This window comes from Condylostylus longicornis, unplaced genomic scaffold, assembly GCF_029603195.1.
Source record: "Condylostylus longicornis isolate FDR11 unplaced genomic scaffold, ASM2960319v2 ptg000004l, whole genome shotgun sequence".
In the NCBI taxonomy this organism is placed as follows: domain Eukaryota; kingdom Metazoa; phylum Arthropoda; class Insecta; order Diptera; family Dolichopodidae; genus Condylostylus; species Condylostylus longicornis.
The window spans coordinates 12,663,605-12,679,774 of record NW_026577973.1 but is presented as its reverse complement, the minus strand read 5'-3'; the positions used below and the strand labels follow the sequence as shown (position 1 = coordinate 12,679,774).

Here is a 16,170-nt window from a genome sequence, read left to right as displayed (position 1 = left end):
TTAAATGATTGCAAAAATAATAAAAATAACAGATTTTTATTGCAAATAATAGGAAATAAAATTTCAATTTATAGGTTATTAGAGAAAATAAAAATTTCAAAAGATGAAATAATAATTTTTATTATCAATTTCTTGCTTTTGCATGTATATAGGTTTTTACATAGTTATGCGATTATTTGATAAGTTTGGGTGGAGGTTTTGAACAATTAAACTAATTGTAATGATATTGTTGTTTGGATTTAAAAATAAAAGTCCTGCTTCATTATAATTTTTATGATAACAAAGTTTTATTGATTTTGCAGATCTTTAAGTGAATAAAATGTATGAATTTATTTATAATAATATTATAAAAGTGTTATTTAAGGACGCTAGTAAGCTTTTAGTTAACATATGTAGAAAAATTTTAATTTGGCGCTTAGTGGAGTTTCATTTTATGCCATCCAAATTCCCTGAAAAATTCATCAGTTACGAGTACTTCTGATAGCAAACAAAACTTAAATATTAAATTTCAACAAACTACGCCAATTAGGTCCGAAGACATGATAAAAAATGTTAAATCTTCGTCTCTATTTTGATTTCTGAGTAATGAAATTTCCAAAAAATTGATAGGTTTATTGTTTTAACACTCCAAATTTAAATATTAAAATTGTTTGATTATTTCTCTTTATAAATAGCCACGTGAACACATGCACAGACAGACAGACAGACATCTCTCTTAAAATAGTTCTCTACCATGGAGAAGTACATTCAGAATTAGGTGCCATTAGTGTATGCAAAATGTTCGGCACTAAATAATTTCTAAATATTGTTTATTAAACACAGACAGATACAGATAACATTTTGGGGTTACGATTTTGACCCAGAATTTCAAGAGTTCTAAATGAGTTTCCCAATTTAACTTTCAGATTACTATAAAATTTTTCCACAGAACTTTAATCAAAATTTGTAATTAACATCTTTTCAATATGTTTTCATTTTACTTTATTACTAATGAAAATATGATCATTGTGGAACGAATGTTACTTCGTTCATTATTTTCACTTAAGCTGTCATTAATTATTTTAACCGGTTTTACTGTATATACTTCAAAATTAAGTTCATTTATACAGTTCAGCAATTCATTATATACAGTTATTCACAATTCAGTTATATAATTATACACAATTCAGTTAAATCATACGTATTCTGCCTAAATGCGTCAATTTTTTATTTCTCATAGGTATCCAATTTCGGGCATCATTTCGCCATCCCAATCAGAGTTTGTGATTTGCCAGAAATTTGTTCATTAGATTTTATATAATTAGTTTAAGTTTGTTCATTAGTGTGAGTTTTGAGGTTTTAACGTTTTGAGTGTGATTGTAGATGGCTCAAAATATATCTCATGTTTGATTTATCTGGGTCGGATTGGAATTGCATTCTGCCAATATTTGAAACAGAAAATATTATATCTGGCCTCAATCATATTACAATTAGAATTGAATAACGTTGTCAACGAATCATTCCGAATTGACTTTGTGTTGTGGTTGATGTTTCACTGTTTTTTTCGTCAATAATGTGTTTAAAATTTCTTTCAATCTTTTAAATAAAGATACATAAAATATCTATTGAAGAATTTTTCTTTTTCTATTCAAAATTTATTTTTTTTTTCATTTGAAATTAATTAGATTTTCAATTTTATTTTTTCAATCAAAACAAATAAAATTTTTTTCTTTGTTTTTTTTTAACAACTACAATATTATTCTAAAGTTTTTATTAAATTTTCGAAATTTCAAATAAAAAACAGCAAAAAAAAAATCGAGAAGAGAAAAAACTTTTACTTTCATTGTTATTAAAATTTCAATTTTTAAAAACTAATGACATTTGATTTCACTTTCAACTTGTATACTTGTATACTCCTTCTCCCGTTTCTATAAATTTTCTTTAAAATTTTTTTTTTCCATTTTTCCCATATCCTTTTGTATAAAATAGTGATACAATATAAATTTTTTTTAACTATTATTCTCATATATTAGTTACTGACATGTTTACTAAAATATCTAATAAATTTTGTTGAATCAATTTCGCGATTGACAATATTTTCCCTATTCATTTCAATTTCATTTGGAATTATATTGAAAAAAAAAAATAGACAACAAAAAAAAAACAAACCAAATTTACAACTCAAAGCTCTTGAGTCTAGGATATTAAAAGAAGAAAAAAGGAAAAAGAAGAATATAACAATGTTAAAAGAAACTGAAAATAAAACTGCAATGTAAATATAATGAAAAATCACGAACAACTCTTATTTCATTAGAAAAGGAAACATTTTTCATGGAAAATTCAAGAGAAACCAAACAAAAAAGAATGAGTTTTATGAAAAAGGGTGGAAAACTATGTACGTATGTACACACCATTCCCTTAGACTCCTCTTATAACTAAATGATACCGAATCAAATATAAGAATTGAATAGGAAGAAAAAATCAAAGGACTACAGCGTTCTTTTTAGTTATTGTGTTACGTTCTTAAATAGATGGGGGTATCCGGGTATCTTTATAAGAATATATTGTAATTTTACATTATTATTATTTTTATTTTGAATTTTTATATTTATTGAGTGAAATTCCACCTTTTCATTTCCTTATAAATTTTCCTATATTGTAAAGGAAATTGTTGGAAAATTTAAGTTTTTCATGAGAATTTGTATTGAAATTTATTTTGATTTTGTTTTAAAAGTAAGAATATTTTATTCATCAGCATATCCACATTTTGTTTGGTATTATCGTCATTATCTTTCTATACTTTAAAAAGCAAGGAAAAGTAATCATTAAGTATCCTAAAAAAGAATAGTTGCCAAAGTAAATTTTAATTGAAGTACTAAAATACTTAAATTTAGCTTATATAATGTACAGCGACGGATCTACCTTATATGCAAAGTAAGCATTAGCAATGGGCGCCGGAACACAGGAAAGCTATTGAAAACTTAAAAAAAAAAATTTAAAAATTAGAAATTTTTTCCAATTCGAGGCTCTAATTCTAGACTAATGTTGCATGCAGCATGATCAAGTTACAAGAAAGTGATTTATTATCAGCAATGTGCATTGTTTATTTAATATTGTTTACTATTTTAAAAAGGGGAGGAGGACGAAATTTTTAGAAACAATATAAGATGACGGACAAGTCGGAACCGGGCATACATGTATAAAAAAGCCTCGGTATTTGAATAGTTTGAAAGTATTGAACCTTTGTTTGGGATTTCAGATTTCGATTTATACAAAGGCAACTGATGCTACGGATCTTCTGTTTATTTTATTTACTTTTAAGGTTTTATAATTTTATGCACAAACATTATAAGTATTCATTAATATACATACATAAGTACACACGTAACCGTAAGAATTTTCTAAAAAAAAAAAAAATTATAAAAAATTGCAAGAATTGAAAAATTCGGAAATAAAAGTTCTTAAATTAAATTTTTTATTTATTTGCAGTCTTGTATAACAGAAACGTTATTTGCGATTACAGAAATTTAGATTTTTCATTTATAAAACTTTCTTTTCGATTTCATTTTACAATATACAAGCACTACTCGTATATGCCGTAAATGTGCGCGTGTATGTGTAAATATGAATTTAGATGTTTTATATATTGCATCTAATACGACATGGTACACATATACACGTTAATTTACGAAAATAAAATATAAGAATCGTTGAATGAAAGGGGTTTTTATCAATTCCAAAATATGAGCGCAGGTACTTTAATCTTCCCTCTCTTCCTTCAATAAATTTATATGGAATGTTTATATACATATGTAGAATTTGTAATAATGCCAATTTTTATAAATAATTTTATTTATTTTCATTTTAAATTTCTTATTCAAATTCTTTCATCTTTAATATATTATGTATGTGCATATATTGCAAGCAATCACGTGAAAAAATTAAATTAAAGTTACAACAACAATAAAGTAAATGTAATTTTAAACTTTGATATGATTTTCATTTTTTTTAAATTTAATTTTAAATGTAAATTTCTTTAATAATATGTACGTAGATCGCAGAAATAATAAGTGAGTTGAGTTGAAAGTAATAACATCAAAAGGATGTGAAATATTTATAACAGAGGCATTAAAACTTTAAAATCTCATGAGACACGGTAAGTTCTAATATTTGACAGTAAACATTGTTGCTATTATTAAAGCTTTAATTAGCATTCACTTAGGGAAGCGACAAATGTTAATATTATGCGATATAAATTTCGTTTTTGGCTCTTGGAGCTTTGTTTAATATTCTTCTAAGAAGATTACTGTAACTACATCCGAGTTTGAAGTATTTCGGTGAAAATTTTTAAAAATTTTTCATATACCCACCCACATATTATATTTGACACGAAGGAGCAAACATTTATGATACAGTAAAATCAATCTAGTTATGCCCATCCGTTTGGTGGTTTAAAGTAAGATAACATTTACGACAAAATTAACTTAAAATATAGGAGTATTCAATTTTGGAAAAAGCTTTTTACCTGTTCTTTTTTGTTTGCTTAAAAAATGAAATTATCATCTTTATTTATCGAAATTTATTTAAATTCAATCACAGTTTCAAAATCACTTTATGTCTCCGAGCCGGGTGGCAGAAAATTCATGGGTATTGCTTTATTGTCACAGGTTTATCGACAAGGAGAATTTGTGGCCTAATTTTTCAATGATAAATTTTTTTAATAAATTCTAGGAGCAGATTATTACTAAAATCGTAGTAGCCCATTATATCTAATTTAATCTATTATTAAAGGCCAACCAATTATTAAAAACCAAATGTTAAAGAACAACCAAATATTAAAGACCAAATGTTATTAAAAACTTAAAAGCAAAGAGGATAATATATAAGATTTTCGTTCAGAAATAAAATAACAGTTCCCTCCTCAGTATGAAGATCCTTGAATCGTAAATATGAACCGTAATTTCCTCCTGTTAATTATTTCATTATAAAACAGGAATGTGATAAGTTCAGTAAATGTTCTAAGTTAAAACGTTCTTAGAACTAAGTTAAACAATTTTTATGTACGTTAAATAATTTGAAATGCATGTTGTCATGATTTAATGACATACCAAAGATAATTTCACTTTCATTGAAAATGAAAGTATATTTTTAAACATTTCTGTTATACATTATGTTATACAATATACATTTAATATTTATATAAGTGTGTAGTTATAAATTTCGAATATCCTTGTGATACTTTTATACCACAATTCTTAAAAGCTTAATCAAAAATAGAGAATCACATAAACATTCACACATAACTCATTTATAATTTTTTAACAATTTTTTTTTCATTTAATTCAAAATTTTTATTGTTGTAATGTTGTTATAAAAATTCAACAATATTATTTTCACTTAATATGTGACTTTGCTAATGATTGCATGTTAAAAAAACATTCTTTTATTAAAAATACATTTTGATGGCTTGTCCAGATAATACCGGAATGCAGACAATTTAATAGCTCGACGGAATCCATTCATCATAAAAAATTTTAAATGGAATTTTAAAAGGAGAAAAAATAAATAGAAAAATGAATTTTAATTTTAAAAGAAAAGTGTTTAGAATTTCAAATCGCATGGGTGTCAGGAAAATAATAAAAATTTTCTTCTTTTTTTAATTTTTATATAGAATTTGTTCATAATTATTGTTATTTTTTTCAGTTTTTTTGTGCTCCCCATTTCTTAGATTACAACATTAAGAGTCTTAAAACTTGTTGTCTACAATATTAAAGTACCCAGTTTACAACTAAAATAATCATGCGATATTACAATTCTTGAGTTAATAAGAATATTTCAGAGTTCTTCTTTTTATAATATTTAAATAAGTTGTAAAATATATTTTTGTTTTTAAATGAATTTCATTAAAACTGGCGACCTTAATTAATAATTATGGAATTTATAATGTCAAATTTTATTTTATAAATAACACTTAAGTTTCTTATAATGAAAAATGTTAAACATTTGAAATTTGAACATATTTTTACAGACAATAAGAGTGTGAAATAAATTAAGAAGTCTTCAAATTTTAACCTGCATATGAAGGGAATTTATTTAAAACTTCTTTTCAATTCATAAATTCCTTTAAGGCGCCTCAAATAGGCTGTATCTTTACTGTATATTAATTGTATTGATCTTGAGTTTATTGTATTTTTAGTTTTAATTTATTCTGCATGCTTATTTGAAGAGTTTCCCAGCATCCTTCTCTTTTTTCCAAATCTAACCAACTTTCGTAACATATACCTAAAAAGCCTAAAATTCTCTTTCTAACACTTTTTTCCTTGTGGTTTCCAATTGGTTTTTAATGTCAAGTTTGGTTGAAAGTGATGACCTCGCAAATAATTGACTTCATCTGGTAAATATAATAATAATATTTTATTAATTTCTTATTTTGCTATTATCTTGTGTATCTTACATTGATATGACAATATCCTAAAACATAATTGATGACGCTTTGCGTGAATTATGTATAAAGTCATACCTCCTAACAAGTAAAAGTAGACATACCTGGTAACATTGCTGTTAATCAGAGTTATAACGAATTATTAAAAGCAATAAACAATAAGATAATGAAAGCAAAGGAAAAATAACAGATTCTGCCTAAATATTATTTTAGGACATGGTCAGGAAATTTTTTTATTAGTTTGTTTTGAATAGTAAAAACTTTCCATAATACTTAGTTGCAGACAAAGAATTATTACCGAAATTAAAAAGAAGACTATTGCAAAGCCGTTGTGGAACTGCTGCCAATTAAAAGAATTAAAATAAATAAATCATTTTCAAATAAAAATTAAGTTTGTGTTTTTCTAAATAAAGAACAAAATTCGGGCGGTACAATTATAATTTTAGAAAATAATAATAATGAATAATTTTATTATAAAAAAAATTAAATTCTTAATAAATAGTAATTCAATATTTCCATATATCCATAATGGTGGAAACAGAACAAGGGCGATTTTCCTCGGCAAAACGTCGAAATTCATATAGAATACACATATGTAAGTATATAAAAGGGATTGTCTAGAATAAGATGAAATCAGCACCGTGTATTTAACCGACGGTGTAAAAATAGTTTAAAATTCGGTTTAGTCGATTCTTATTCGAAAAATATTGGTGATTTTTTTTATGTGCCATTATATGCAAAATAGTAAACAGCTGATTCTTCCGTCCCAACAGATTCTGTGTTAATCTGTGATCAATGATTAACTTGACAACTTTTCTATACTTGGATTTCATTTTATTTTTTGAACATTGTCTTTGCGATCTAAAATTAGATTTTTATATTTTTTTCATATTTAGCAAAAATTAAAGCACAGATACCTTACAAAAATTTATTTACATACCTTATAGATTTCATATTGTAATTAAAAAATTTGAAAATTTTAATTGAAACGTTTGATAATTTTTGTTTTCGAAAATGAAAAAACTGATTTATTGTTTCATATTAAAAATTGCTTCCAAAACATATTACATTTATTGGTTTGATCTTCCTTCAAATAATTAAAGAATAACTACGTATTTATTATCCAATTTAAGCAAATTGTTATTAAATTTTTTATCTGATTTCAATATTCAACCCTATCATGAATTTCGTTTGTAACTCCAAAACTCGGAAAATTACGAATTTCATATTCTTAATTCCGAATTACTAAAATTCTACTACGAATATTCGTGATGGAATGATCATAATTTACATTCGTAATAAAAATGACCCTCAAAAAATCTACAAGCAATTTAAAGAAAGTATTACTTGTTTTAAATTTCAAAGTACGAGTATTCAATTTTTTTGTTTAAATTTAAGTTCTTCCAACACAGGTACCATGAATGGAAATGAATTCATATTTGCTAAAAAATTTTTTTTTCACTTTTCGGAAACACTTAAAAATTAAGAAAAACTGAAAACCTTCGTTTTTTAAAAAATATCCTTTTTTATGAAAGTTTTGTCATTTGACAGTTGAAATGCAATACTAATTTTGACACTCGAAAAATTCTGTTACCACTGCTGATTCATAATCCTTACGAAAGCAATTTGTGATCATTTAAAAGTCCACGTCGTATAGCTAAGTTCGTAATTTGTAGAATTCTACGAGTGAAATTCATGATGGGACTGATTGAATTCTCAAAAAAGTATTTTTAAAAAATCAAATTTCAATCACTCAATCGAAAAAGCAAGATACTCAATTTATGACTGAATTCAACTAAATTCAAAAAAAAAATTTTTTTTATAATAAAAAAATTTTTTAAATTTAAGCAAAAAATAGAACTAAAATTCGAAATAATAAACATAATTGTAATCACCCTAATCAATTTATTGTCCTTTATTGGAAATTGTTTTTCAAAACTCTTATGTACTGTGAAACCACATTACACATTTTTAGTCCTTTATTTCCTTTTACTTTTCAATCCTTATTTCTTATGACATATGCGTTTACAAATTGAAATTATTTTCTTCCTTTTTTTTTTTAAATTAAACCCCATCCCTTATTTGTCGAAAATATTACAAAAGTTTCCCTAATATTTATACATATTAGCTATTCAGGTTTATCTGCGTGTTCAATAACTAAGTTTATTATACTTTTAAAATGCATGGTTTTATCCGAATTGTCCTTTTTTCGATTTTAAATTTTATAACAATTCTTTTTTTATAAATGTACTGTACATACCATGCTTGTATAATATTTATATGTTTTTTAAAATTTTTTAAAATAAAAATAAAATAAAAACATAATATACTTTATTTACTCTAGAGGTTATGAGCACATGACTGCAAATATTCCGAAAAAAATTATTTGTTTCATATGTGTATGTAGTGTGGTTGTAATATGATAATGCCATCACAATAATGTGTGCAAAAATATGTCAAACATGTCCCATATTTGGTTGAATTAAAATGAAATGGCCAATATTTCAATCAGTTAACGAAGAAAAAAAAATTTTAAAAGAATTTTAAATTCAATTTATAATTTTGTGTTTTTTTAAATTAAATAAAAATTGTTTAGTAAAAGTATTAAAAATTTGAACTCAAAATGTGAAGGAGCAACAAAATGAAAAAAAATTTGATGTGGTCAGTTGACAACCAACCCTTGCGGTAGCAAAAATGTTGTACAAGATTATGAAAATGGCTTTTAAACACTTCCTTCAAATTTTAAGGACTCTAGTTAGTTTGTAGTTAACATAGGCGGAAAAATGTTAGCTCATAGAAGAGATTCACTTTATTCCGTCTGAATTCTCTGAAAAGCTTATCAGTTACTTCCGATAGTAAACAGATATACGATAGTAAAAATATGAATAAAATTGGTTTAGGCGAACTTGAGATGCATGCGTGCAGATACAGACCGACATCTCTCTAAAAATATTTTTTGTTTGCACATCCATCTTGTTTACAATGGAGAAGTGTGTTTCCGCCGAAAACTCTATATACGAAATTTGGTGTTATCACACAGCCTCGCTTATTGTATGCAATACGGTCGGTATAAATTTGATGTGATCATCACACAATCGGCCGTAATGCGTATATTAAGTATAATTATTAGAAACCCTTGTTTATTAATTATCGTTTGCTTGAAAAAACCGTTCGCAAAAAAAATTGTGAAAATGTTTTTTAAGCATTTATTTCAAATTTCATTACAGTTAATAATTGTGTAGTTTCACTTCTTGTTAACTGATTTCCTTGAAAACTTCTTCAGTTTCTATCGTTCTCAAACAGAACTCAAATATTAAATTTCAAAAAATTTAAGTTAATAAATTACTTAAATGATGGCGAAAAATGTAAAATCGACAGCTAATGTAAGTCCAGTTTCCGAGTCGTGATGTTTCGATAACGTTTGCTTTTTCCTTTTTTTTTTTCAGTCACAATTAAGGTATTGAATATCAAGCACATCGGTTAATATGAAAAAAGTGTCCATAGTATATACTGATGCATGACATTGACTAAAATTTTATCATTCCGTCATATAGCCAAAGTAAATTCTCATATTAATTGTCATTAAAAATCAATCCAAATTACGTAAGATACACAAATTCACACATAGATACACGGAATTCTCCCAAAAAAATGTTTATTTAGTTAGGCTCTTATACCGTTGCGAATTCACTCTCTACTCATAACATACATTTGTACATAAATATTATGTCTTTCTCCAAAAATTATTTCACAAAAACAAAATTTTTATCTGTTTTGTTCTCAGCGTCCTAAAAGTGCCACATTTCAAAAGCTTTTTGTTCTGAAATAGAAAAATATATTGTAAAAATGTTATCAGGTTAGATAATTTAAACGATAAATCGTTAAAAAAATTTTAATATTTTGCAATTTTAAATTTGGCAAATTTCATTGGGTTAATAGACTTTAGAGATAATAAAAAAAAATTTACTAATTTACATACATACATATATTCGATTATGATGAATGGTATTTTAAAAATTTTAAACAAATTATAAAGTAATTTATTTTTATAATTACATTTCGAATCTTATATACAAAGTAAAAAATGCTACATCCCATTTATATAAATGAAATAAAAAGTATAACAAAGGTCACAGCACTGCTTTTCAGTGTCTTTAAGTCTTACGGCATATGAGGAGGCACTTACAATCTGATTCATATTTGGTAATAGCAACAGTTCATATACATACAAAGAATACATAGTATTTTTTGTCAACTATTTTACAATTTTTGTATAAATTTTATTTTTAATTACAATCAGTTCGAACTTCATCGTTTTTATGCTAGTAGTCAATTTAGTCTTAGCATTTATTATTGTATATCTTCTAATTCTATTTTTAAATAAATAAGAGAAACTATTTGCAAAAAAAATATTAAAAAATTTTATACAGTTTAATCATAACAAATAAGTTTAAGTCAATAAATTGCAGTCAGTCATGGGTCATTAAAAATAATTGACTCTAAATATTTATTTTTAACATTATTTTTAATAATAATTATTTTTTTAGAAAAAAATTTTAATATTCTTAATAAATCTTATTGAATGGCGAGCATTATTATTTCGTTTTGAAAATTACCAAAATAAAAATCATTTTCATCACGTACTTTAAATTCTATAGTCATGTTTGCTATGGCTATTAATACAACTACATTAACAATAATTTAATTAATACAATTATAAACTTTAGTTACTGTTCAACCATTACAGTAAAAATTTTAGTAACAAAAATATTAATTCAAATTTTTATAATAAAAATGTTTTTCTTTGTCTTATTACTTTCTTTTTTTTTGTTTTTTGTAAAATTCTTAAATATTTCTTCAAAATAAATTTTATTATATTGGGACATGCAAACCGTAAAACAAAAGTCTTACTTTATCATATATGTAGAATCTTTGTATACAAGTTAAGAATATTAAATTTCATGAAGTCTCCTTTTAGTCAATGTACAATAAATCAATTCAATCTACACTATTTGTGAGTACATATTGGTATATAAATTATTTATTTTAGAAATGTTGACGAATATAAGATTTTACACCAATATTCAAAGAAATCAATTAAAATCTAATCGATTTCTTGTTTTTTTTAATTTTTATTTCAATATTTTCGTTGTTATTTAGTACTTTAACTGTTATACAAAATAGTTATACTATTAATGTATAGTCCCTTCCTCAGTTTGGTTGGTCTTTCAGGACAAAAGTTATTACAATTTTAAAATTTCGATGGATGGATGGGTAGAAAAAAAGAGTAAGCTAAACCACCGAAATTTTCTACCGCTTTTAAAGACAAAGACGTTTTTAGATAGGATAGGAAAGTATGGTAAAATAATAAAAAAAAAAAATTGCCATCGCAGCTTTTTCAATGGGCCCTCTACAACGTCTGGCACCTGAGAGTTGAGTTATTTTAAAGTTCAAAAATTTTTGCGGGATTAAAAAAAAACACAAGCATTAACAAGGATCAACAGAATTTAATATATAGAAATATTTAATTAATTTGATTGTTATGATATTTTAATAAGAAAGTAGGAACCAGTATAGGAACCCAGGAAAATATTTTATTAATTTATATTGTGCTTAAATGAATTAAGATAAAGATGTCTTCTCGCTACACTAAATTTCACTTTTAAGTTTTCTTATGCACATACATATGTATGTATGGGTAGTTTTCAAGGCTTATATTGGATAATTTTCAACGATAATGGGATATTTGTTGTAAATGGAATTCATATCAATGATTATAAATGTTAAGAATGTTTTTAATTTTAACTATGAGTGTCATTATTATCACTTGATGTATAAATTATCAGCTACATATCAGAATAAGATTATATGCTTTCAATATTGAAATAAATTGAAGGTGAATCAAAATACAGGCATACCTCGTTTAACGCTACCTCTTTTAACGCTGTTTCGTTATAACGCTCTTTTGAAAAAAAAATTTTCAAAAATTATTATATCTCTTGGAATCACCAAGTGTAAATATTTTATATTGTCACATTAAAAAAAAAAAAAAATTTTTTTTTATTTCACAATAATCGAAATTCTAATGAATTTATTTTTATTTGAGTACAGTCGCAATTCTTAAGAATTAATTATTACATGTTCAAAGATTCTTAAGAGAGAGATTATATTGTTTTTTTGAGAGTATAAAAGGAAGATGTATTTTAGTTTTTGTAATTAGTAATTTTAATAATTTTTTTATATATAAAAAAAAAGCATCTTGACAATATTACATTGTTCGTTCGATGTAGTGATACGGTTTAATATAGACCTCAGAAGTTGGTAGTAACGTAACCCTATATTTTAGTGTAAAAGGAGCCCCTTTTAACGCTGTTTCTGTTAACGCTCAACTTTTAGAAACTCATCATGAGCGTTAAACGAGGTATGCCTGTAAAAGATTTTTTCTTTATTCAAAATAAAAGTACATAAATACTATGTATAAACTTCAAGTTTAAAATGAACTCACAAAAAACTGAGACACTATAAAAAAAAATCACATATACGTACATACATATATTTTAAATTTCTTTTACAAGCAATTGAAAAATTATAGTTGATATTGGTAGATTCCTTGAATTTTGAAATTCAATTTTAGCCTTATAATAACCACTTGGAACAAGTAAATTTTCAACATTTTCTTTAAAAGCTAAATTAAGATCTACTTCATACAATTCAATTGTCCCCTAAATTAAAAAAAAAATAATTAATTATAATTGTTATTATTAAATGAATAATTAAAATAATAATTTCATATTACATTATAAGGACACGGGTGATTTATATTTGTATATTTACTAAGTAATGGCAGAGCTGGTTTGTATAAGTAATTATAAAAATGAGAAGCTAAACCTTTTCCATCTTTTAAAAAATTGCAAAATTCAAATGTGTAATTCATCAAAAATGGTTGCCAACCATTATAGCGTTTATATAATTGATAATTCACCTAAAAGAAATTAAATTTTAATAATTTATAATTAAAATTAAAGAAAAAACACACAAATCATCTTACAAATAATTTATTAACAGGCTTTGCTAGTACACCTCGTAAACCTACAATTTTCTTAGTTCTTGAAATTGCTTTAAGTAAACATGTATAATTAGAAAACAAATTTGAACTTAGATGGCAATCTAATCGAGTTGGTACAAAGAAATTCGTTTTCTAAAAATAAAATTTGTTTTGGCTTTTCTTTTTTTTTTGTGAACTTAGAATTTTAAAATTTTGAGCAATTTGCTTTACCTTAGAGGCTCGAATTTCACTTAATATCAAAAACCCTGTCGCAAATATTAATATACTTTGAAAAAATTGCATGTCTTCCGTATAACAGCAATTTTGATTTGCTTTTGAAATTTAATAATTTCCGATATCCGTATTCAAATAATCAGAACGCAGAACTAAAATTGAATTTATATTATGGTCTAAATTCAAATTGTCACTAAATTTTGAGATTAATAACGTTATGGTTTTATAAAACAAAAAAAATTATCAATAAATCGGATAAGATCAGGTAATTTATGAAGTTTACTCTGAAGTAATCTGTTATTAAAATTATAAATGCAATAATTGGATATATTTTTGGTGTATGAATGAAAGGAAAAATGTGCTAGATTGTTTATAAAAACTGTTCAAGATCTTCTTGCAATTCAAGTAATAAGTGGTACTTTACAAACCATTAATTTGATCCAAGTTCACTTGCGACATTTGTTGCCATGTTTTTCATACAAAATTATTGATTACCAACTCATATGTATTGGGAATGTACATTTTGAAATTGGTGCTACCAATACATACAAAGTTGTTCTGTTGTTCAGATGTCACATCTGTTTAATTTTTTGCGGGTTAAAAACATTTTCAGCTACTTTTTTATTTTAAAACATTTTCAGCTCTATCCGTGCGGATGCGTATCTTAATTTCGGCCGATTTCCATGAAAATTCATATTTGACTTTACCTATGTTGCGAACTGATCAATTATTTTGATATGTCAGGTCTCGGGAACCGAACTAGGGATCGATTTAAAATTTTTTATCATGTTTACGGAACTAATTGGCTGAATTCGTTGAAATTCAATATTTGAGTTTAGCTTGTTATAAGAAGTAACGAACGAACTCTTCAAAGAATTCGCGATAGCATAAAGTGACAATATTAAGATCCAAATTCACATTTTCTTAATCTTAATATGGTAAAACTAAAAGCTTACTTATGTGTTGATCACATCAGATTTTTTTAATGTCTATTGCATTCGAAGTTTATTATTGTTGTTTTATTTGTAGTTGATTTAAATTCAAGCAAATTTCAATCAATATTTTTATGAGCTGTGGTGCTCGATTATTACTTTACGTAATTTACGGTATTGAAATGCCGCAGAAAAGAATATGGTATAATAGAACCATACTTCTGTTTGAAAGTCGTTGAAATTGTTCGATAATAGCAAAAACCATACAACCATATTTTGAAAAAAAAAAATATATGAGGAAGTGTAGCAAAATAAATCAAATAATCGTTTCAATTGTACCGATATTACAGAATATGACTCTAACTACTCTCGTTCTTACTTTATTACTGTCGTTCCCTAGGTAATGTAATGAAATTAAATTGTGAATTTTCAATTTTATATTCATTCGCAGGAAAGTGTTATTACAATAATTTACGACATTTACAAATAAATTTACAAAATACAGTTCCATATAACACTAACAAACCACTAACAAGAGAATGGAAAATTTAGAATAAATATTTAGATTGATAAGAGAACGGTGTAATATAAATTCTATTTGAAAGAATAACATAAAATCAGTAATCTGGGATAATTAGAAAATTACTAAAATCAGTTCTCATTAAAAAACAATTAGATTTGATAATAATTCAAAATTTTTCTATAAATTTTGGAATTAGATTTTGATTCTACTCTTCGCAATAGTTCATCGTTCATATTCGCATGTTTTATTTAGTAGTTTTGTAGCTTTTTCATTTTTTTTTATTTATTTCTAAAGGTGTAAAGTTGCAACACTTGAAGTAAATCTAAGTTGAAATTTATATAAGTTCGTTTAGAGTTGTTATAAATTCCATGTACATCTCAACGATTTTCCATTATAAACATACAAAGTGATGTAGTGTCGGTAATTTGGACAAAAATTTTATTAGATTACTCTTGGCCTTCTCTTTCAATATATTCGTTGTATTTAGCAATTAATCGCTCAAAGCCATAAAACTAAAACAGAATCTAATAACACCCCAATTAATGAAATTAAGATGATCAATACAAAGTGCTAAGATCATTATTAAGTAAATAAATTAATTATCATTATTTATTATTTGGTATTTATGTACTTTCATCAACAGTTTGGAGTAATACTTATTTTTAATGTAAGAGTTTTTTTTGTTCACCGGTCATCACAAGTTTTAAGAAATATTTGACAATTTATATTTGAAAATGAAATTTTGGAAATTGATTTAATAAAGAAAAATTTTTATATTGTTTTTTTTTTTTATATTTACTATTGAGCTTGTACACGCACACGCAAATTTTCTTTTTCATTTTAAAATTTAATATTTATTCCAATGTTAAGCGACACCTATTTTTTGATAGTGAAAATAACATAATAACAAGATTAACCAGAATTTCTACAATATTGAAACTTGGTTTAGCTTGTACTCAAACCAAACTAAAATATCGGTAAAAATTATTTTATTTTTTCGAATTATATTTCCTTA

At 25.1% G+C, this 16,170-nt stretch overlaps 1 protein-coding gene across 1 annotated transcript in view; it reads right to left on the bottom strand.

The window, feature by feature from the left end:
- The window catches only part of LOC129613371 (uncharacterized), a 37,746-nt gene extending 23,977 nt beyond the window's left edge, over positions 1-13,769 (bottom strand). The window contains exons 1-4 of the mRNA XM_055527389.1: positions 13,698-13,769; positions 13,470-13,619; positions 13,218-13,403; positions 12,994-13,143 (exon numbers count right to left, since the gene is read on the bottom strand). Of these exons, the coding sequence (XP_055383364.1) occupies positions 12,994-13,143; positions 13,218-13,403; positions 13,470-13,619; positions 13,698-13,769 (558 nt within the window). The remainder of the gene's footprint in view (positions 1-12,993; positions 13,144-13,217; positions 13,404-13,469; positions 13,620-13,697) is intronic.
- Positions 13,770-16,170: the final 2,401 nt, after the last annotated feature.